General features: G+C 44.8%; 1 protein-coding gene across 1 annotated transcript in view; it reads right to left on the reverse strand.

Annotated features, from left to right (window-relative positions):
* Positions 1-6138, reverse strand: part of P3H2 (prolyl 3-hydroxylase 2) — a 146588-nt gene extending 140450 nt beyond the window's left edge. Inside the window, exon 1 of the mRNA XM_072618851.1 lies at positions 5131-6138. Coding sequence (XP_072474952.1) covers positions 5131-5619 — 489 coding nt within the window. The 5' untranslated portion in view covers positions 5620-6138. The remainder of the gene's footprint in view (positions 1-5130) is intronic.
* Between the last annotated feature and the right edge of the window lie 17496 nt (positions 6139-23634).

Consider the following 23634-nt stretch of genomic DNA (forward strand, 5'->3'; position numbering starts at 1 on the left):
CATTTCAGGGAGCTACTGCAGGCTTTGTATTGGCCTTGGGTGGGAGAAGAAAGATTGTCCCAAGAGGATAAGAAATGCTTGAGGAATGAAAGAGATGCATTGCTTGTTTCAGGCAGGGGGTCTTTCCATGTGACTTCAGAGTTCATCTTGGTCTTAGGTTCCCAAGCCAAAAAGCTACACCTAGGAAAATCCTTTGTTGTTTTATTGCAAAATGCCTGATTTCATTTTGTTATGAACTTGGAGCTACTGGAGCTATATAAAATAAAGGATGCCATACAATGATGTTCAATATAGATGTGGAAAGGACCATTAAAAAAAAAACAGAATAATTCCATGCATTCATAGTTGGAAGACACACATTGTATGTGTACATACATAGACATATTATATATACACATATATGCACATATGTTTACATGAAAGTATAATGCACAGTTAGGGTGACATTGAGCTATGTCTCTGTCTGAAGTATGATGTCTAAATGGATTTGTTGTTGTAGGCTGGATGACTGAAACGTATTCCTTTATTACACTCACTCTAGGGTATTTCCTCAAATTGAACTTGCATATACCCAGAAAGCAGCTGCTGCCTTGGGTTTCAGAATAATGATAATGTCGATAACGGCACCAACAATAACAACTTGCAGTTAGCCTGTGATTCTGAATTAGTAACGTTAGAGCCCATGAGCCCCCACTGATGTGTTTCAGATGAAAAGTCAGTCAGAGGAGTCAATTAACTCCTAAAAATGACATTTAAAAACAAACAGAAAGAAAAAATTACAAAACATTTCTTCCGTAAACATGAGCTCTACTCTCCCATAAATACATCCATGGAAGCTTAGAGTTCAGTGATAGTGGGGTACACAGCTAGGCTACACCTGTGACAAGAACACCTCTCAACTCTTGATAAGACAGAGCCTGGAGGTCCTTTGCTCTTTCTGGAATACTCACTAAGTACCACTGCCTGTAGCCTTGCTGCTGGGCAGCTTGCTCAGACGATTTTTCAGGGTCTGCTAGTTTCTGTAACCAGCTCTTTTCTCCACTGCCAGGGATCCTATTGTTCTCTTGAGTAAGTTCCTCCCTATATGTATGACTTGTGCGGGATAGACCAAATTTTGTGCTGCCTCTTTTGCTTCACTCAGGGAACTTGTTCACAACTTGTTCATAACTTTTAAAGGTTGCCAAAATTTTGTGGCCAACATAATTCTAGCACATTAAGACCCAACATCTGTGACTCCATCAACTGAGTTGAATGAAGAGGAAGATGAAGAAGACTTCTGCTCAGTTCCCCTCCTGATTAGTGAGCTTTCAAACTCTCTCTCTCCTTCTCTCCCCACATACACACACATACACACATATACACACACACACACATATATATATACACACGCAAATATATACACACACATACATATTTCATATTTTCTAACTTCTATACTTCTTGCATTTCCCTGCCCCCTACCCCTGGTAAAATATAAAAACAGGAAGTTTTCATTTTTTTGTCCTTGTTGCCCCAGTCAAACACACTGCCTAGTATATAGTATTGTAATGGAAGTTAAAAATCTTCCCCACCCATTGACAGGCCTCAGATGGGGCTATTGAGGGAGGTTTGATGGAGGGAATCTTGTTTTATATGAAGATCCCACCTTTGCTGATTGCTGGTGAGGCACTGGTCACAAGGGGTCATGCCCACCAGTTTTGAAAAGAGTATATATATTCTGAGATGAGGTTTTGCTTCAGGGCTTAGTTTTTGGAAGAAGGTTCATGTGCCAGAAGAGATTCTGGGCAGCCACTAAGGAGCCTCTTCCCCCCTCCCCACCTCCACCTTTGAAAGCCCATTACCATCTGGTAATGACATATGTATCACCTGTGGTCAAACAGTTGGAAGCCCTGTCTGTTGGTCCTGCTTCTATTTTCTCTCTCGGCATATGTGTTTGATTAAAGTGATTGTTGACCCCTCAAAAGTTGCTTCCTTTTAGAAAATCAGATCTAAGCACCTGTACATCCTGTGTATGCTGGAGTCCTTGCTGTTATAAGTAGGTGCTTAATTAAGTATTTGTTGAGTCAAATTAACTTGAATTCTCTTTTAATTGATAATTTTCTCACTGCTCTCAATATCCTTCTTTCTTCCTTTGCCAGGATTTTCCCAAACTCACAGGTGCCATTGTACTTCTGTTCAACATGGGAGGTGATTGGGGAATGGGAGGCAGGAATAAGTATTTATAAAACACCCACTACTAGACTATTACAAGGTAGGCACTATGTTTGTGCTTTGGCAAATATTGTCTCTTTTGACCCTCACAATGTTATGATTGTCCTCATACAATTGAGGAAACTGAGGCAAACAGAGCTGAAGTGACTTACCGAGGGTCACATAGTAAATGTCTCAGGTGGGATGTGAACTTAGATTCTCCTTATGCCAGGTCCAGTTGCCCCTGAAATAGGCTCTTGGACTAGAGAACTTACCTGGGGACAGCCATCCTGTACTCATAAATTTCATTAAATTTTTCATATATTTCATTTTTTTGTAAATAGTTCATTTTGACATCCAAATTATCAAGATCAAAATAAAAGTTTCTGAGGCAGATCGAAACCAACACCAAGACTAAAGAGTGGGAAAACTATTGAAATTGTGCTTTTGTCTCTCATATTTCAACCCAGAATATCAAAATATAGATCCTTGGAGGGGATCCTTCTCTAGGTACATTCCAGGTCTTTTCCTGAATAGTTCAAAAATAATTAATAAAGTAGCCAGGCTTTCCTATCCTAGCACCAAAGCTCAGACTGACATTAACATGACTTCAGATGAGCCTGTTCTGGTCTCCTGAGGATAGGATGATTTCAGGCATTGAATAGACTCTTCCATAACTGTGGATACTGAGACAAGGTCCAGCTTATGTTTCAGCAACAAGGAAGGAATCACTTTCAGCCAAGGGAAGCCTTTGACAGGGAGGATACTAGGCCAGGTATTTATTTTTCCTAAAACAGTAATCTGCTGGCAAAAGGCACAAGAAGACAGATAAAGATGCACCAAGGGTGGAGGCTTCCAGGTCAGAGAAGTCAGTTCATCTGAAATGGATCTCAAGATATTAGTGGCATCCCCACCCTGTAAACTCCCGTGCAATTAGTAAATTCAAAAAACAGGAAGTGAGTTTTCCATACAGACAGTGGCTGCTTCAACAAGTACCTAAATCCACAATTTTCATGAAAGGGCTTCTTAAAACTGAGTTGACTCACCAGACCACACCCAAGGAGTCCTCCCACATAGGTGACTGATGGGACCCATGACCATATTTAACTCATTGCCTCTTTAAAGAAAAGTTTTCCCCCAATTTATGATTTCATTAGTATATAGGAATTCCTGCTTGGACATTCCCTCCCCCAGGCAGATTCAGCAACTGCTCTGACATTTCAATCTTAGGGAGACTTGGGTCAGAGTCAGTGTGTGTTAGAAGCCGGGCTTGCTGACGCCAAGGCTGTCCTTTTTGTTCCTTATGCCATACAGTCTCTCACTAGAATCTTAAAATAGGCTACATCTCCCAGAAGACCTCTCTCTCCCCTGTGGCTTCCCTCTCTTCCTCTTCCCCACCCCCATGAATAATAGTGACTTCCATCTAAGCTTTACCTTCCCACTCTAAGTTGAATGAAAGGGAGAGTGATGGAAAGCAGAGGTGAAAGCCTGCTCACTGGGGGACCAGCTGATCTCCAAAGCCTGGAGCTGTTTATTTACAGAACCAAAGGAAAACATATTTAGGGTAACTCCTCCTTGTTATTTATTTTTCTGACATTCAGTACTAAAAACGTATCTGGAAAATATTATTGACTAGTCATTAGGAGGGCAGCTCCCCTATCTCGGGATTTCTTTGGGACCCCAGCCCCACCCTCTGCTGAGAAGTTCTTTCTGTTGTCAGGTCCTCAAAATCTCTTCTCTCTTTGGTATTAACTGCTTTCCTCAGGATCCTCACAAAATCAAGCCTTCCACTTAAAAGAAAGCAGATGATTTCCACTTAGGGTTTCCCTCCATCACGTTATAGATTTAACTTAGAAGTAAGCCTGACTCAGAGGAGTTCCGGGGCCCCCCTACACACATACACACACACACACACACACACACACACCACACACGTGTGGCGCTGGGTTATTCCCTTGCTTAATCCGGTGCAATTACGATTCTGGACGCATTAAGGATAAAATGAATCTTTCTACCTGAGCCGTGTATCCAACTTACATTGAATCATTTCACAAATTCATCCTTTTCCTAACCTCTACAAGAGAGCTCTAAATCTTTGGTGGGGAAGGAAGCTCCAGAGGGACACTCACTTTCCAGAGTTCACATTTCCAGGGAAGCAGTGAAGGATACAAGCATCTGAAGGGGATTTACCAGCCCAAGACTCCAGCAGCTGGAGGTTAACTGAGAAGCTGACAGCCTTAGTGCTGCCCCTGCTCCACAGAACAGCTGTTCTGGGAGAAAAGTTTCCCTTAGCAACATGGGAAAGGAGAGGGAGGAGAAGAGCGAGGGAATTCCGTGCCTCAGCCTCTAATCTAGCGGAACCTCGATTTCTAACAAGCACCAAGAACTCCGATCAAATGCAGTTTAGGGTGGCTCCCCAGGTCGGCAAGCTGGCAGCCCTTCAAGCACTAGGGAACAGATAGTACAGTGATGTGGCAGCTCCCATCAGGTCCCATTAAAAAGAAACAGACAAAGCAGAGAAAACTCAGCTCTGCACCTAAGGAGAGACGATCCAAATCCCATCCAAAGCTGCTCTTTTGCTTTTTTCTCTCATTTGGGAGGGAAAGACATGGAATGTCCAAAGGACTCTCCTAAAACTGGTCCAATATCAAGAAAGAAAATTCCTCAGTGTGATGGCCCTTGGGTCACCAGCCCATCCCAATATACCTCTTTGCCGTCTCCCCGAATCTTTCCTACTGGAGGAAAGAATTGGTGACAGTGTTTCTCTAAAAAGGCCCCTGGTGAAGACCTCGAGCTGAAGGTCTTGGGGAGGTGTAAGAAGGCAGCTGGGGGGTCCACAAAAAGAAATGGGGAAATGGGAAAAGTAGGAGCATGAGGATAGAGGGCTAACGGGCAAGGAAAGCGGAGGGGAAATGGGAAGGAGAAGGTGTCGGGAGGTACCTGACTGTACGCCTGCTGCAGGTAGCTGTAGGGCATCCTCTTCTGGAAGTCGAGGCGCACGTCGGCAAGGCTGCGGCTCAGGCTCCGGGCGCCGGCTGGGGCGCTGGGCTCCCCAGGCCCGCTGGCCTCGTCCCCCCGCTCGCAGCGCCGCGCGCAGCGGACCCGCTCCAGCAGGGCCCGCAGGAAGCGCAGCTCCCCCGCCGGGCCGCCTCCGCGCACGGGCCCCAGAGATGCCCGGGCCCCGCACTCGAGGCGGCAGCGTAGCCGCTCCTCCCGCAGCCGCCGGCGGCTGCTCAGCGCCTGCTCCAGGTAGCGCACGGCGGCCTCGAAGTCCCCGGCCGAGAACGCCTCGACGCCGCGGTTGTAGAGCAGCTCGAAGGACTGCGGGGGCCCCCGGGCGTGCGCCGAGCCCCCCAGGAGCGGCAGGGGCAGCAGCGGCAACAGCAGCAGCAGCAGCCGAGCCCAGCCGCAGCCTCCGCCGCCCCGCATCCTCCCGATCGGGACTCCTGCGCACCCGCCTGGCTGGGCTCCGTGCGGGGCTTGGCCGCTACCACCGCACGCACGCAGCCACGGCTCCCGCTCCCTTCCCTCCGGAGCCTGCAGCTGCCTCTGCCTCCCTCCCTGGCTCCTTCTGCACTGACGGACCGACTGATGGAGGGAGCCCCACGTGGGCGGCCAGCGAGTGGCCGGGAGAGAGAGAGACGAGACAGACAGACAAACAGACAGAGACAGGCAGAGACAGACAGAGAGAGACAGAGAGAGAGACTGACAGACACAGAGAAAGACACAGACAGACACACACACACACACACACACACACACACACACACACACACACACACACAATGGCACAGAGAGACAGAGAGAGAAAGGGAGAGACACACTGACAGACACTGAGACCGAGAGGCGGGGACGGGGAAGGAAGTGGCTTCTGTCGGTCCTGCCCGGACCCAGTAGGGCCCCCGCTGAAGTTTAAACACCCTGTGAGCCCTGGGGCTGCTGCTCGCCGCTCCTCCTCCTCCTCCTCCTCCTCCTCCTCCTCCTCCTCCTCCTCCTCCTCCTCCTCCTCCTCCTCCTCCTCCCCCTCCTCCTCCCCCTCCTCCTCCTCCTCCGCCGCTGGGCTGGAGCCGGGAGCGCTAATACAGGCAGGAGTGGACTCGGACGCTGCGCTCAGCCCCGCGTTGGTTCCGCCCACTCCGCCCGCGCGCGCCTCCTCTGGGTGCCTAGTCCTCCGAAGCCGGGCTCTGGGCTGAGCTCGGCTGCGCTGCCCGGCGGACAGCACTGGACCGTCTTGCCTCTTCTCCTGTTCCCAGCCTTGAGTCCGATTCTGCCTGGATTTTTGGGTAGAGTTTTTGCCCGTGAGCTTGTGCCAGCAATGTAACGATTGGCCTCTCCCGGTTCTCTACTCCCGGTTCAGCAATTGTCCTGGCCTCCTCTCCTTTCTCTTCCCACGCCCGACACCTCCTCCCCACCTCCCAGGTCAAAGTCGCTCCCCAAACCTGGGATCAGTACGGTGGAGACTCAGCTGGGAATAAGAAAGCCCTGAATTGGAAATGGGAGAATCATAGGACTGTGGATGGAGGGCAAAAGGGGACCTAGAATCCATAAAACCCAAGCCCGGCCGTCCGTATTTTACAAAGGAGAAAAGCAAGGCACAGAGAGTAAAGGAACTTATGACTTGCCCAGGGTCATCCAGCTAGCTAGTGTCTAAGAAAAGACAAATCTTTCTTGTGTTCCAAACACACATTAGCACCTATTTGTGTCAGGTCGGGGAACCCTTGAACTTTTGGGGACCTGTTTCTTGTTCTCTGAAACCAGAAGGGTGGATTTTGTTGTTCATTTTTGGTCGTGTCCAACTCTCTGTGACCCCATTTTGGGTTTTCTTGACAAAGATACTGGAGTGGCCACCTAACCTCAAAGAGTTATTCCAGCCCAGACTGGAATTCCTAGCTGTTCTTCTCAATACAGTCCTTCCTCCAAGGTGAGAGAGAAGCCATGTTCCTAAGGTACATTTTCTGATCACAACTTAGGAAAATGCCATCTATTGTTCTGTCGATCATCCGTGCCTCATTAAGTCACAGATGCTTTAAAAAAAACAACAACAACAAAAACAAACAAACAAACAAACAAAACAAAAAAACCTTAGAACTCTCAGAATAGTACAGAAGTAAAATAAGCTGACCCAGGAGTACTGAGGTCCCCTCATGTCTGGAAGTCTCCATGTTCATTTTCTGGGTAGATAATTTTTGGTTGGGAAAAAAGAAATGTAGGTGGAGCATAACAGCGTTGCAAGTACTTAAAGGTCCATCACCCAAAATCAATTAAAAAACAAACAGGCATTTCTTAAATTCGTCAGGAAACTGTGCCAAACACTGGAGATACAAAGAAAGAGTAAAATAGTCCCTGTCCTCAAGGAACTCACAGTGGGATTGGGATAACAAATGAGATGATGTGTACACATATGATTACATATAGAAGAAAAGACACATAGATCTGGGAATCTTCTGGGTAGAAATAATGACTAAATCTGCAAGATCCTGTGAGTTTCCCAAGAGAGAGATTAGAGAGAGAAAAGAAGACCCAGGGTAGGAAGTCCTCAGTTACTGATATTGACATGAATGAGCAAAGGTGGTGAGAAGAAGTTGGTCCAGTGGAAAGCCAGTCTGAGGAGAACAGTGTCAGGAAAGGCAAGAGAAGGGAGGGTATTGAGGAGAGGGTGGTCAGCAGCATCAAATGCAACAGAAAAGTCAAGGACGATGAGTACCAAGAAAAGGCCATGGATTTGGCAGTTGGGACATGGATGATCTCTTTGGAAGGAGCTATTTCAGAAGAGTTATGATATTGGAAGTCATTTCAGGAAGTTAAGAGGAATGATAAAAGAAGAAGCAGATACCTTTTGTTTCCTCATGGAGTTTAGTTAAAGGGAATTAGGAATAGTGGGAATGGGAGACTTTAGTGAGGATTTTTGGAGGATGGGGGATGTATTTGCATTTTTAATGCACGAGAGAAGGAACCAGTAGATAGTTCAACAGGGAAGATTAGAAATGGGGGTGGGGAGGAATGATAGAAAGGACAATCTGTGGAATAAGTAAGGAGATGGAGTCTATGGTGCTGAAGGCAGGACTAGATTCATTCTCTTCACTCCCAATGTGCAAAGGCAGAAATTACAAAGGCAAATTTAAAATTAATTCTGGATGGGGAGGAGGAGAAAGTTGGCTAACAATTAGAACTGTTCTTAAGTATCATCTCTGGGAGTTAATGGGAGGTTTTCAAACGAAAACTGAATGACCAATTGTCATGGAGAATTTCTTCATGCATGGGTTGAGTGAGAGGATTTGGGAAGCAGTCTCCAAATCTGAGTCTCTGCATTTTTTCTGATTTCAATAAGCTGTCCTGAAGGGAGCTGGTTATAAAAAACGTGCGGTTTGAGAGTTGTCAAGATAGAGATGATTGTGGAAGTTGTAAGAGGGGATGTGAAAAGACAGCAGAGGGAAAGTCAGCCTGGTATAGAATCATGTCAATAATAGCTAACATATATGTAATGCATTCAGGTTTGCAATGTGTTTTATAAATGTCTCATTTTAGCCTCACAGCTATCCCAGAAAGCAAGGGTTATTATTATCCCTGTTTGTTGGTGTTGCTCACTTGCTTCAGTCATGTCCATTCCATTTCCTTCTCCAACTAATTTTACAGATTAGGAAACTGAGGCAAACGGGGTTAAATGATAGAATCACATGGTAGTAAGTATCTAAAGATAGATTTGAACTCAAGTCTCCCTGATTCCAGTTCTGGCTGCCCATAATCCCCATTTACAGAGGTAGAAACTGGAGGCAGACAGTGATTCAGACACTTGCTCTGAGCCACACGCATAGTTAAAGGTTTGAAACTGGACTTTTATCTGGTGCCAGATGTTCCTGATTCCGGTCCCAGTGATCTAGTCACTGTGCCACCTAGCTAGATGCCTTACCATGATATGTAGAACATATTATAGAGGGTCAAGCTCTGGCCTTGAACTCAAGAAGAACTGCAGTTGTCACTTATAGACTTTGTGACCTGGGCAAGCTGCACAATCTCGCAATGCCCCAGGGGACCTTCTAAAATTATAAGATGCTGAGTCAGTGCAGAGCTGCATCATTAAAGGAAGTTTCTCCACTAGGTTGTGCCTATGGAATGAAATCAAAACTCTGGACTAGAAAATGAGAAGGAGAACATGAGGATGTTGGGAAGGTGATGTGCAGGAGAAGCTAGGACTCAGAGGAAACTGGGAGAGTGGTCTCTCTTTTCCTAAGAAGGGAGAGAGAATCAAGAAGGAGTCAGCGGCCAACAGTGCTCCATAGCAGCCACTTTGGTCTGCAGCTCGTCCATGCTCTTATCTTGTAACCCTGTGGTGTGTTATCATACTCACTCAGTTCACAAGCATTTATTATGTGCCAGGGGCTGGAAAGACAGCCAAAAAACTGGAAACTGTCTAGTATGGGAAATGACACATATAGCATAGAATCACACAAGGTAGTTCTTTGGAAGAAGGCATTGGTAGCTGGCAGAGGAGGAAAGCTTTGATGCCTTTAAGGCAGAAGTTAGAATGGGAGGTCTGCATGGAAGGCAGAGGTGAGGAGGTCCAGCACAGAAGGCCAGGGAAGAGAGCAAGTGACAAGGCAGCATGAGCATCGAAGGCTGGCATTCTATTCTCAACTGCTAGCAAAAAGCAAAAAACAAAAAAAGTAGTTAAAATAAGTCATTCTCCATATCGCCTTTGTCCAGCTGTGGGGCTTGCCTGAAATCGCATTCTCTGTGAATGCTGGTAGCCTGCTTATGGCAGAAGAGCTCCTTATGCATCCTTATGCTGGGACTCGTTGCTAGAAATGTGTGCTCCGGTGGGAATGTCAGTTATCTCCTTTTGCATTCGCAGGCTATTAAAATAGTTGGGAACCTGAGAAGTCACTTAGTTCAATTCAGGATTAACCGAGGGCAGAAAGTATGCAAGAGATTGGTGCTGGCATTCTGTTCCTCTCATGTTCCAGGAACCTGGGGCTCAGAGACGTGCAGCAATTGGCCCAAGGTCATATGGCAAGATAGAGTTAAAAATAGAACCCTAACCCAGGTCTCTCTCTGGGGCTAATATGTTAATTATTTTAAATTTTATAGAACTCTATGGTCCCCATGGGAATGAATCCTATTTCCTCAGGACTTTTGCCATAAGCATCAATCTAGGAACAGGAAAATACAGAGCCGACTGCCAAACTTCCAGGCATCAGCATCTTTCTTTTCTGTTTTTCATTAATAAATACTTTCTCAGCCAAGGGGATGTGCTCTGTAGAGCCCTTTGCTCCCCAAGATGGTCTTCTCCTTCTTCGTGTTTGATTTTACCCCAGCCTGCCTCCCTGCAGCATTTTTGTGGCCTGTCCACTCCTGAGACCAGCTCATGCCCAGCTGGCCAGCCACAAGTTTGGTGAATGGAGAAGCCAAGGCACCAGGTTAGGGCCACAAACATCATCCACCATGCCTCTTGCTCCCTAGGCCATCTCTTCTTCCGTGTGAGACCACCACAAGGCAGAAAGAGCTGCCAAGTCCTCACTCATTGGGCCTTTGTCTTGCACCATGGCTTTGCTCTAGCTGGGAAGCCTTTGGCCAGGACTTTCAGTGAGATGTTTAAGACTTACTCCTGTTCTTTTTCCAACTAGGCCTTACTCATTTGGATCATCCCATGGATGGACAAGCTCCAAGGCATGTCCCTGACCATTTTCACAGGGTTGTGGAATCTCTAATAGGGCTCATAATTACCACAGTGGTCACCCACTGAACTCCTACCCTGTCTTTCAGATGAAGATACTTGGGTATCATAAGTTTGCCAAAGTTTCCTCAGGCTGTCAGAATTAGAACCCCTTTTTGCCTGAAGTATATGCAATCAATTACAAATCTTTTCCTTCTAATATTGTCCAGCAGGGAATTTGCCTTGTCTTTTTCTCCTTGGCGTTTTGTGAAACAGCCCAGGGTAATATGAATAACCCATCTAGCTACTCTGGGGGACTTTTGAGAAAATAAAAGAGAATTGAAAAGAGAGTGGACGGTCTCCTAGCCCTCCGTCAAGTAGATGGAAGTAGGAGATACAAGGTATATGTGCAGAAAAAGAGAGGTCATCCAAATGTGACTTCTCATGAACCACTGTGGAGCTGGTTAAAAGAGCCAACTTCTAGGTACAAGGCCTGACTTTTCCCTCTTAGATCCCCATTATATGAAGCCTAGAATTTAGGATCACAGTATAAGAGAAGATGCTAGACGTTAAAACATCTGGAGATTTGAAATGGTTTCAAAAATGAATGATGGAACTGAAGAGTAGACTTGTTCCCCAGGGGGAAAAAAGAAACAAAAACAATGACCACCATCATCTGGGAACTGAGGAGAATTGTGGAGGTGAGGGAATGCAGGTCAGCGAAAGCACGGCAAAGGGGGAAAGGAAAGAGAAATCTCTACAGCCAAAGGATACGTAGAAAAGGGGCAAAGACACGGGAGAATGTGTGCCCCCTACTGGAGCCAGTACCCTGAGTGATGAAGATGATGCAACCTCTGGGGGAAGGCTTACTGTTGTTTGGAATTATTGTCATCTCCTTTGAGCTTTGATAGGATTCCTGTGATTTCCTTCACTATTAAATAAGTATGTTCATGTTTGGGACCTTGTAAGCCTCTGTGCTTGTAAGGTGGGCTGGCGAGTAAGCCACAAGTGTCTTACTAAGTAATGAAAATAATCCAGAAACCTGGTGCAGGGAGGAAGAAGACTGGATTTTCAACTAAAGGACCTGAATTCAAATCTCATTTCTGCTATTCACCTTCCATTTTTCAACTTCAGTCGCTTAAACTCTCTTGGTCTCAGTTTATTCATGAGGCAAATGAGAGGATCAGACAAGATGATCTCTAAGGGACCTCCCAACTCTAAATCTATGATCCTAAGACCCCCAAAGGTTTCGGGGCCTCATCAGGAGGAAATATCTGCTGCAAGCATTACATAAATCTCCTGCTTTACACAGTGGATCCTAAAAAGAAGCAAATACAAGGAAGGACATAGTTACTCTCAGGAATGAATTGTTTTAAAGTTAGCATTAAATTGAACAACCTGGAGTACTTTAAACTTATGAGTCATGGGATCATAGTTTGAATTCTGTCTCTGCCACTGACCTGGGGGAATCCTTTTCACTTTCTGGCCCTCTGCTTACTTCCCTATAAAAGGAGGGGGTCGGGTTTCTGAGGCACTTTTTAGCTGCAGATCTAGAATCTAAGGATTCTGACCAGGAATTCACTGGACAGCCTTTCTCAGGCAAGGGGCTTTCTTTAGGCCAGAAGGCAGACTTCTATTTTCCAGCAGTTCTAATAGTTGTAAAGGTTCCTGATGCTGCCTCTTCCTGGAGACATGGGAATCTTAGCAAGGGTTTCCACCTCACTGCCTTAGTTCTGAATGAGCTGATGCTCCCCTTTTGTGGAAGGACAACCCTGGAGGGCAGGAGCTTCCTCTTTTGGAATCCCAGAGGGTATCACCAGTCATAATTTTCTTATTTAAGGAGCCATTCTGCATCTCAGCTTATGCAGAAAGAGTGTCTTGGAAAAACTGTGGAGAGGTTGTACTTGGTACTCCCATGATTCTGGGATTTCAGCTACAAAGTGCAGTAAAAGACAGTCCATACTCTCAAGGAACTCACAATCTAATGGTGAGAACAGAGACAGGAAGGAAGGAAGGAAATAAGCATTTACTAAGGGTTTACTTTGTGCCAGGCACTGTGACAAATATCGCCTCCTTGGATGCCCACAACAACCCTGGGAGGTAGGGCTATCATGATGCACTTTTTATAGCTGAGGAAACAGGGGCAGAGGGTAAGTGACTTGCCAGGGTCACGCAACATCCTTCATTTGTATCACATGACCAACTCATCTCTCTCTCCGTTTTCTATCTCCCTAGTGGCAGACTCCATGCTCCTCCCAGAAACAGTAGTTCAGTTTGTAAATACCACATATTGTGTGACCTCTAGTCATGGGATCTGGTAGGATCCAAAGTATCCAAAATATGCATCACCTAGGAGACCATAGAACCTTCTATGGATGGGAGCATGAAGGAACCATGAAGAAGAAAATGTATGAGTGAATTCATTTTTATAAACTGAATTGGATGTCCCCCAATAGGTTAAATGATAATTTCATAGCAAAGAATACTAGAAAGTTAGAAGTAACTTTAGAAGTCCTGTGGCCCAACCACTCTTTTGTACGGGTAGGGAAGTGGATGCCAAGATTTCAACGCTAGCTCGGAGTAAAGTTCAGACTTTATTTTAATTAACAGCCAATTGCCTGTTACTCCTAAAGATCTTTAGATAGATTTAAATGTTTTGCCCTTTAGCCTGCCTCCCAGAATCTCAGTGATTAGCTAAATTCTCATTTTATTGAGGGAGTTGAGATTTGGAAGAACTGTCTGTTTGTAAAGAATTCACTATCACTCCCAACATTTTTTGTTCATAAGTTACTTTGATAACAGTATTTTTTCAAAGAGGACTCCTAGTCTGCTCAAGTCAATCTGTGGTTCCAGTGAATGACCACAGAGCCTCAGACTCCATCTGGCTAGCCAGAGGTTGTCCCATAGAATGTAAACTTTTGAGGTCAGGGGTTGCATTTTCCTTGCTTCATAGCCCCAGGATTCATAGTAATACTCAGTGCAGGCTAGGCCCTTGATCAAATTCTTTTATCCTTTAGAGGCCCAACTGACCTTCAGACCTCCACAAACAAACCCTTCTAGGCTAAGCAGATGCCAAGCATTTTGGAGTCCACCAGTCATGAGATTGGAATGTTCGTATGGGCATGCTAAGGTCCTTTTAGGGCTCAGTGTGCTGAATCCATGGTCTCATCCATCTTTCTAGACACTGTTACATGTTCCTTCACTTTCTCCCTCTGGCGAAGGGAGCTGGTCTAACCAAACTCTATTAGGGCTACCTATAAAAATACTTGGTAATGCTGCTTATGGTAGTTTCCCTCAATTAAATGTGTTTGTTTGTGTTTTTAAATTGAAGGAAAAAGAGCTGTGATCTATTTCTGGAATTAGAAGGGGAACTTTATCCTCCTCTCTCAAGGTTTCAGACTACTGTGGATCTCTGTTGCCCATTCCATCCCCTGCCTTGTTTCATCCTTATTTGTGCATTGGCATTCCACTCCTTCCTCCTCATAATACATGACATTACATACTATTTAACAGCTTGCACATAATATCAGGTACCATGTTATCCTGATCCTGCAAGGTAGACAGTTGTACTCAGTCTCATTTGAAGAACCTGAAGGCAAGGGTCAGGGAAGGAAAATGAAGTCTACTGATCATAAACCTAAGTATCTGAAGTACAATTTGAGCCCATGTCTTGCTGACCCCAAGTTCAATCCTTCATCTATTAAACCAAGATGCTTCGTATGAGGGCAACATGGTGAGGGACTGATTCATTTGTATTTATTTATGAAGTCCCAATATAGTGTCACATAGCTGGAGCTGAAATAAACCTTAGAAGATGATAGTGGTAGTAGTGGTAGCAGTAGCAGTAGCAGTAGTAGTAGTAGTAGTAGTAGTAGTAGTAGTAGTAGTAGTAGTAGTAGTAGTAGTATTTGTACAGTCTTTTAAAGTTTGCAAATCCTTTACAAATATCCCATTTTATCTTCACAACTCTTGGAAGGGTTTCTTTGTTTTTTACCTTCACAATCACAGGGAGTTTAGTGCTATCGTTATCTGAGCTTTATAGATGGGAAACAGCCTACAACACATTTCAAATCCAGCCTTCATGTTTTGCAGAGGAGGATCTTGAAATTCATTGAGGGAAAGTGATAGCCAAAGGTCATTCAAGTAGTGTCTAAGGTGGAATTTGAACAGAACTCTTCCTGACTCAAACCCAGTACCTTCTCAGTACCATCAGGGCCTCGCTTGCACCTCCTAGTCTGTAACAGTTGGTGAATGCTACTGAATTCTCCTGCCTTTTGTTCTACTATCCCTTGCATCTTCCCAAGAAGCACAGTCAGGCTCTAAGAGGATCCATCCAAATGCTCCTAAAGGACCTTCTTGGAGATTTGATTTTGTCAGGCGTCAACCTGGACAGAAGTGGCAACTTCGTTTCCCCTTCTATTCTTTGGTCAAGAAGAGTGGAGCTTCATCCCAGGACAGACTCATCCACATGAAAGAATGTGGCTCCTGGCTCCTTTTTATTTTCTGAAATCAGTTACATTTCCCAAGAATGACTGCCCATCTTTCTATAAAACAATCGTCCCTCCCCTCAGACAAGAGCAACACATTTCCTGTAGCATCCCACCAGCAATGCCAACATTTTGTTTGTTTCAATAATGTGCTGCATCAGTCCTCAGATGCCCAACACATCTTTCACTCCTTTCAATGAAGGAAATACCTCTAAGGAGGCAACAATCCCACCCGTGTTCAGCTGCTGTTGATGCTGGCGATGGTGGAGCTGTTTGGAAGGATTTTTCATATATAAATAGACACATCTAAAGAAGTTTTTTCCCCTTCAAAAAGCTAATATGAAAAGTAAACCACCAAGATCAACAGCAGAGAGGGTGAAGAGAAGTGTCCCCAGTGGTAGCTGCTTTTTTTTTCTAACCAGAAGTAAGATTGAGCTGACGTTGTAGATCAAGCAGGTGTCCAGAGGCCAGAACTTTCTGTTCCACTCTGTTTTTCTTAGCCAGTCTGCCCTGAGACTTAGCTTAATTCCTGACTAAGTCTTTAATGTCTTAAATCAAACAAACCAGGGAGAAATGTCCAGACAACTCCCATCAAAGTGTTGCTTTGATTTAGATTTTTCCAAATTCTTGCTTCAGACCGCCACAGGGTTTTGTTAATGGCCTGGCCAGAGAGTGCTTTCATCAACACTTTCCAGTCTTTTCAGATTAAATGGGGGTGGGGACAGATGGCGTGTAACTGAGACAGAACATCGAAAACAGGGCACAAGACACCACAGGATCGTGGAATCCTCTAACATGACAGTGGGTGGGATGGGAAAGATCACCTTGGCCAACTTAAATGCCAGTGAAGGAGCTTTTATCCCAAAGGCAATAAGGAATGAATGAAGACTTTTGATAAGGGGAGGGATATGGTCAGACTGATGACACTTGCCAGTAAGATCTGATTTATAGCTATGTGTTAGGGACTTGGATCTTTTAATGCCTCTAGGATAACAGTGAGGTGGGCATTCTCTCCAACAGCACAGTTCACAACCCATCTTTGCCTGACAATTCTGCATAACATTTGTCCTTTTGCTCCTGTAAATCTGCCATAAGAAGTCCATCAAAAATACAGGAAAACCTGATCTCAGCCCATTAGTATTGTTTGGAAAACAATGGGGCCCATGAGCTATCCATTAGCTACCCTAGTAGTAGTCATAGCTGCCAAAAACATGGAAAAGTTCTCATCACTAAAGTCTTTGTCAATAAAAAATGTTCAGCATCAGAAGGAGACATGGTTTTATCAATGAAAATAACATGGTACCCTCCAAATGTCTAGGTATTTGATGCCTACCTTACCAGAAGTAATGTGGCATTGTAAATAGAGTACCAGACTTAAAGCATGGAAACTGTGGATTCAAATTCCTCTCCATCACTTGCTGTGTGACCCTGGATATGTGACTTCACCTTTATTTGCCCCATTTTCCTCATCTATAAAGTGAAAGTTTTGGACCAAATGATGTCTAGGGGCCCTTTGAATTTTGACCTTATTTGACCCATGATTCCACAGTTGCCAGGTAGCATGAGTTATGTTTATGTCCTTGAGATCCCTCAGGCATTACCTTCTGGTTTTTTCCACTGCACCCTACGGACCAGAGTGCCTGTCCATATGCAGCATAACTGAACCTTCCTTTATGCATTCTCTCCCTTTATGAGAATGTGAGCTTTTTGAAAGCAGGGATTTTTCTGTTTCTGTCTCCTTCACTCCGCCCAGCACTTGTCACCTAGTAAGTATCCAGTAAATAAATCCTTCCTTCCTCCTGTCTTCCTTTCTCCATCCTTTGCTCTCACCTCATGATTGCGCCATTTTTTACTTCCTTTCTAGTGAAGCATTTCTCTGATGACCGACATCCTTTTTACTGCTTTAGCCAAGTTCTTCATAATATACTGCAGTCTTCTAATATCTACCATTTGTCTCTTCCTTTCCAAGTACAGCAGACACACATCACCACAATCACCATCTTTATTATTTGTTTGTTTGCTTTTCCAGATGCTACACTCACTCCGTAGATATTGGCATGAGGACCAGGGAATGCTCAGACTGCATTGACGATTTCAAGGAAGCCGAGAGAAGGAAAAAACAAACCCATTTTTCTTCAGTGAGGAGAAGGTGAGAGTAGGTTTGGCTACACAAAAGAACCTTGTCTTTGGAAGTCACTTATGCGAACAGACCCTTTTGAGCTCCCTTTATAGCTCAGTTGCCAGCTCTTTGGTGAACTGTGAGTAAGTTCCTGGCACTGCTGAGGTGTTGATGAGTTCACCCTCTTTTTTCCAGCCCTATACTCTCTATTTCCAGTGAGTTAGTTCACAAGAGGAAAAGGAAGCATGCACGTGTTGGGGAGACCAAGGAAGGGCCTCGTGGGAGCCAGCACGCATGGATTCACTTGGCTTAGACTTGTTACAACAGCAGACCAAGGGTGATCATGACTGGCAGGCTGATATTTCTGGGTAAAACTTACAAATGCTGAGTAAGCAGAGATATTTAGCAACTCCCTGGGGAGTTTGGAAAATTGTTTGAGAATCAAAATTAAACCGGGTTTCCAAAGCTGGATGTGAGGAGAGAAGAGGAATTCTGGATCTCTGGAAAGCAAGTCATTTGAGCAGAAAACTTACCACATGGGCAGCTTAGGAGAGAGGATGGAGCCTGGCTGGCCTCTGCCAATCACCTTCACTCAAGAATTGAAACATTAATTCTGTGCTCACTAAGTGGCTGAAGCCCTGGGCTTGGTGCTAAGGAAACAAGGGGATAGGGAAGTGTTATAACTGACATGGAGGTCTCTTGGGAGAGAGCCCCCTACCTATAAAGAATAAAGAATGACACATTATCTTCAGTTAATAGTGGCAGAGAATGACCTGAAGCATTGAGAAGCTTGATAACTGGTCCAGGGTCACAGAACCAACTTATTTTGGAGACAGAACTTGAACCCAGGTCCCTCGGCAGGTCCCTTGAACCCAGGGCCCCTGTGACTTTATCACCCCTTTCTCCCATTGGTGAGTTCTTCCAGGAGCCCACATTATGTGCTTCTGCCTCTTCAGACTTTAATTCTAGGTACCGCCAATTCACCATCGTTTTTCCCCTTCCTTTTGTGTATTTTTCCTCAATTAGAATGTAAGTTCCTTGCAGGGAGGGACTGTGTTTGTATCGCATACGTTTTTATTACCAGAATTTACCACAAGGCCTGGTAAGCATGTTACAAACACTGGTTCTTTGACTGACTGACTCATTCTTGGCTCTAAGTCATTCCACTCCGGAAGACATTTAGGGGCAATTCTCTGCTAGAATTGCTTTCCAAGCCTGCCACATAGGAAGGTCAGTCACACACCTCAGTTTTTTAACTCCAAACAGCGTATATGGGTTGATCACCCATCTGATCCAACAAACTTCGGTTCCAAATGAGTTTTGGCCATCTTTAAACATTAAAACAATTCTCAAAGGCCACTCTAATGAGGACAGTAAAAACAATGTGCTGAAAGCCATCTCCTGGAATAGTCCAGGAGGCATCCCCATGAGGACAGACAATCTGACCGCTGACAACTTTCCAAATAATTACCACTATTAATTATTTCTGTTCACCTACACTGGGAACACTCAACGTTGACTGCAAGGAAAGGACATATTCTCCCAGCAAATTTCATGAGGAAGAAGAGGAATTCACCACCAAGACATGTCTCGAAGGAGCCCTCACCCCCTTCCTCCTGCACTCCTGGGCCCCAGGAAGTAAAGTCACTTGCATACTTTCTGATCTAAACACTGTGTGCATTCAGCTTGGCCTTAGGCCCAATGAACACATAACCAAGCCCAGCTCACCTTAATTCATTCCCGGGGAATGTTATTATCAAGATGTTCTCACCAGTACATAGAAGCACTCATTTTTCTCATTTTTCCTCTATCTATGACCTACCTCATCATCCCCACTGCCCCATAGAAGTCTGATTTTGCTGAGCCTTAGCTGAGTAGGAACATACATTCCCACCCTTTCCAGGAAAATCCTTGGTATTTTTCCTAATGCCTCTATCCCTCCATTCTGCTACACTTAAGCATGGCTCCATACCCTTTCCTACCATCTTCTTGACTTGAGAATTATAGATGGGACGTCAGAGGCCTGTAGTTCAATCCATACCTGGAAAAACAAAAACACAAATAACCCCAAAAAACCAAAGCAAAAACTCTTGTACACAGGCACAACTTGGGGTTTTCCAGCACCAACTCATCAAGCTCTAGAAAGGCGTGACCCCATCCTTCAGTCACCAACTGCAGTTTCGGACTCCTAATTCTTGGGGCTTTTTATCTAACATCAATTGTAGGTTTGCTTATTTCAGTTTCAAAGTCTGTACTTCACTCAAAGCTGTCTTCTCTGACTGAGCAATACAACTGGAATCCCTCTTCTTCAGGACAGCCCTTCAAAGACTAGAAGACAGCTAGATTTCACACAGCAGCACCCCTCCTTCCCTGCCCTGCCAAGGCTTTTATGCACCAAATTAAACATTCCCAGCTCCTTCAGCCAATCCATCCTCATCTGCCAAAGACTTAGTGGCCTTCATTATCCTGATTGCCATCATCTGGATGTTCTCTAGCTTCTCGACATCTGTCTCAAAATGTGAGACCTGGAACTAACTGGTCACAATGTTGCGGGACAGCCAGTACACAAGGCTTTCTTAAGTGTGTCCCATGTGCCAGACACTGGACTGGTCTCTGGGAATACAAATACAAGTACCGTAATTCAGTGTCTAAACATACCCTAGCTCTAAATATAAGCACATCTTTATGTATGTGTGCATACACACCTCCATATACATATGTGCATGGCCTCAGATACTTCCTATCTGTGTGACTCTGGACAAGTCACTTCATGCTGGGTTTGCCTCACTTCCTCCTCTATAAAATGAATAGGAGAGGAAAATGTCAAACCACTTCAGGACCTTTGCCAAGAAAACCCCAATGAAGAGTCAGACACAACTAAAAAGACACAATAACCACAAAATGTCTATGTCGCCATATGTATATGTGTATATATGGGCTTGAATATAAAGAGAATGAATGCCGTCGTAGTCATGGCTAACATCGATAAAAGGCTTTAAGGCTTGCAAAGCACTTTCTGAATATTTCATTTTTGCTTCACAATAACCATGGATGATAGGTGCTACTATTATCCTCATTTAAAATGTTTAATTTCACTTAAACGGAGGCAGGCAGAGGTTAAGTGACTTGCCCAGGGTTACACAGCTAGAGTCTTCTTGATTCCAGGTCCAACATTCTATCCATGGCACCAAGTAGAAGAGAGCTTGTTTAACTGGGAATAATGTAGTTTAGGAAGGAGGACAGGGACAGTTGAGAGCATCAGGAAAGTGCCTTGTTCAAATCCAAGCTAGACTATGTCCATTGAAGTCCCGTGGTACTTGGAAATCCTGTGACTGTGCAGATGGAGCTTGACGCAGATAGAGTGCATTGGGTCTGTCATCTGATGGGCACTGGTTGGTTCAGTGTTTCTTATGTGCAGATTGGCTTAGCACAACTACTACCCACCTCCAGGCTGTGTGCTGAGGGCATTCCTAGGGCCAATAGACTTGAGGGGAGGCCCTTTGCTGAACCTGGCTTGGGGCCCAGTGTTTAAAATTCTTCTTCTGCCTTTACAGAAATGGGAAAGCAGCCCAATGAATCCCAGCCTGCGTGCTATGTTCTTTCCCTTGGGGAAGGATAAGGGTCCAGATGACTGGAAAACAAAGACGCCAGAAGAATGACTACTGTAAGCCAGCCCTGGAGCGCCAGAGTCATGGAAGTCCTGAATGTCATCCAAACCCAGATATGACCCAGAGACAAGGTTCTGACTTACAACCCTGCCTTGGAGATATAGGTTAGAGAAGCCTGAGAAAAGACCAATGGGGCAATGGGTAGGCCAAACCCAGCTCCCAGAAAAAACTGCATTTGTTGGTAGGAAAAAAGCAATGAAGGGCATCTACGACCAAATTACTTAAGGAATTCAACCCTTTGTGTGACTGAGAATCCCAATGGTATAGGAAGGACTGTTTACTCTACAGAAGTCATCTAGAAAACCACATTCTAAGAGGCAGCCCTTGTTCTCCAGACAGGGCAATGCAAGTGTGGTTTAGTTAAAAGACCACCGGATCTGACATGAAAAGACATATTTAAATCCTACTTCTGTCCTGTTTTACTAGTATGACCCTGGGAAATTTATCTTACCTTCCTGGGCCTTGGTTTCCCTTTCTGTCAATGGAATCAGGTTTCCCATTGGAAGGTCCCTTGAATTTTACCTAGTCCTACCTATTACCTCTAATTTTAGAGATAAGGGACCTGAGCCCCACAAGGACAAAATGGCTATGATTTGCCTAAGATCACATAACTGGGCTTTGAACCCAGGGCTTCTGCCCCCGAAACCCACAATCTTTCTACTGAATTGGAGGGGTTTGGACTTTGTAGACTATAAGGTCCTTCTTGTTTTAAGTCTTTGATTGTACCATCTTCTGTGATCAGTCACATTGTATGAGCAAAGGGTAACTAGAGCAGCTAGACGACTCAGCGGGTAGGACCCTGGGCCTGGAGTCAGGAAAATCTGACTTCAAATACAGCCTCAGGCACTTTCTAGCTGTGTGACCCTGGGCAAGTCACTTAGTCCTGTTTGCTCATCTGTAAAATGATCTAGAGAAGGAAGTGGCAAACCACTTCAGCATCTCTGCCAAGAAAATCCGAAATGGGGTCATGAAGAGTTGGACATGACTGAAAACTACTGAACATCACCAAGTAAAGGGTCCATTCATGTTCTGAAATGCAGCATAACATATCAATAATAATACAACACACTCAGGAGTTGTACACTGTCAACCACAGAGTCATTGCCCCCAGGAGGGCTCATGCAGGAAGACAAGGATCCTTGTGCCTTGTGGGCAACACTGGGAGTATGCACTGAATGTCTGTCTCAGCAAAAAGAAACAAGCTTGAGAGTGTGTTTCTATTGTCATCTGCAGGGGTGGGAGTGACCTTCCCATCAGCCTCTGCATGTTCCTCCTTTGTCCTCTTATTTAGCTTGTTCTGAATTAGCCCCAAATATCCACCATCAATGGTGCTGTTTGAATATTGGTGTCTCAAAGGGAGAGGGTCCTTTGGAGCCAATTGAAGCACACTCCCTTGAGTTTCTTCCCAAAAACCTCAGAAGCACTATTGTTTCTGTATAAACAAACAGGTATGTTAAGCTGGGACTGTCCTGCAGTTCTTGACCTCACCATTTAAAATCTGTAGAAAAGACTTGAGGAGGAAAATTTGGGTGCAAGACTCCATGATCTGGGCCTCCCATGTGCAAAGAGTTGGGCTTGAGGGTTTGAGATTGAGTCTTGCCTAATGGAAAGATCCAAGTAATGGCTTCAGCTCTCCCCACTCCCAATTATCCTCCACATTCTACTTGGGGTCCATTGATAATTGTATTTTATTTCATTTTTTAAACAGGACTGAGGATGTCATCATTTCAGGGAACTCTGCCCGATACCAATGTGTATGTTTTGTACCTGGGTATTTTAGGAATTACTTAGAGAAGTGGGAAATCCAATGACTTGCCTGGGGTCTTAAAGCCAGGATCTGTGAGAGACAGAATTTGAACTCAGGTCTTCCTGACCAAGGGCAACTCACCGTTCAAGTGCCACTCGTTGCTGTAATAAACAAGAGTGGACAGCACATTAGATGAAGCCTAAAGGGGAAGAGGGCCTACCACTCCTAGGTCTTTTTGAGTTCTAACTTTTTGAGACTCTGAGGATCTGTGATTTGGGAGTCAGTATGGCCATACAAGTCAGACAGAGGGCTCTTCCCCAGACAAGAAATCACGGAAAAAATATTGATTAAGTCTCTCTCCTCTTACCTGGCTTGGGAGAACTCTCATTAACTTGCTCCATGTTTCAGCTCCAATTTCTTTGCCATCAATAGGTCTCTATGGATTCCCTCAGCTGGGATGGAGCTTCTTCACCTCCCAATACAATGCGTTGACTGTGCATGGAGAGTGTTGTTACTAACACGGATGTTTGAGAGTCTCCTACAGTAGAATGTAAGGTCCTCCAGGGCAGGGGCTGCTTCATTTGGATGCATAGAGCTGAGTGTTTTCTGGGTCTTCATAAAGGCTTAATTGAAAAGAAGTGGGTTGAATGGGGCATTGCCTTGGAACGTACAAGCAAGACTTCAGTCTTTTCTTGAGGAAGTTATCAATCAATCAACATTTGATAAATGTCTACTGTGTGACGGATATTGGGGATATAAAGACAAAAATGAAT

Source organism: Notamacropus eugenii, chromosome 6 (assembly GCF_028372415.1).
Source record: "Notamacropus eugenii isolate mMacEug1 chromosome 6, mMacEug1.pri_v2, whole genome shotgun sequence".
NCBI lineage: Eukaryota > Metazoa > Chordata > Mammalia > Diprotodontia > Macropodidae > Notamacropus > Notamacropus eugenii.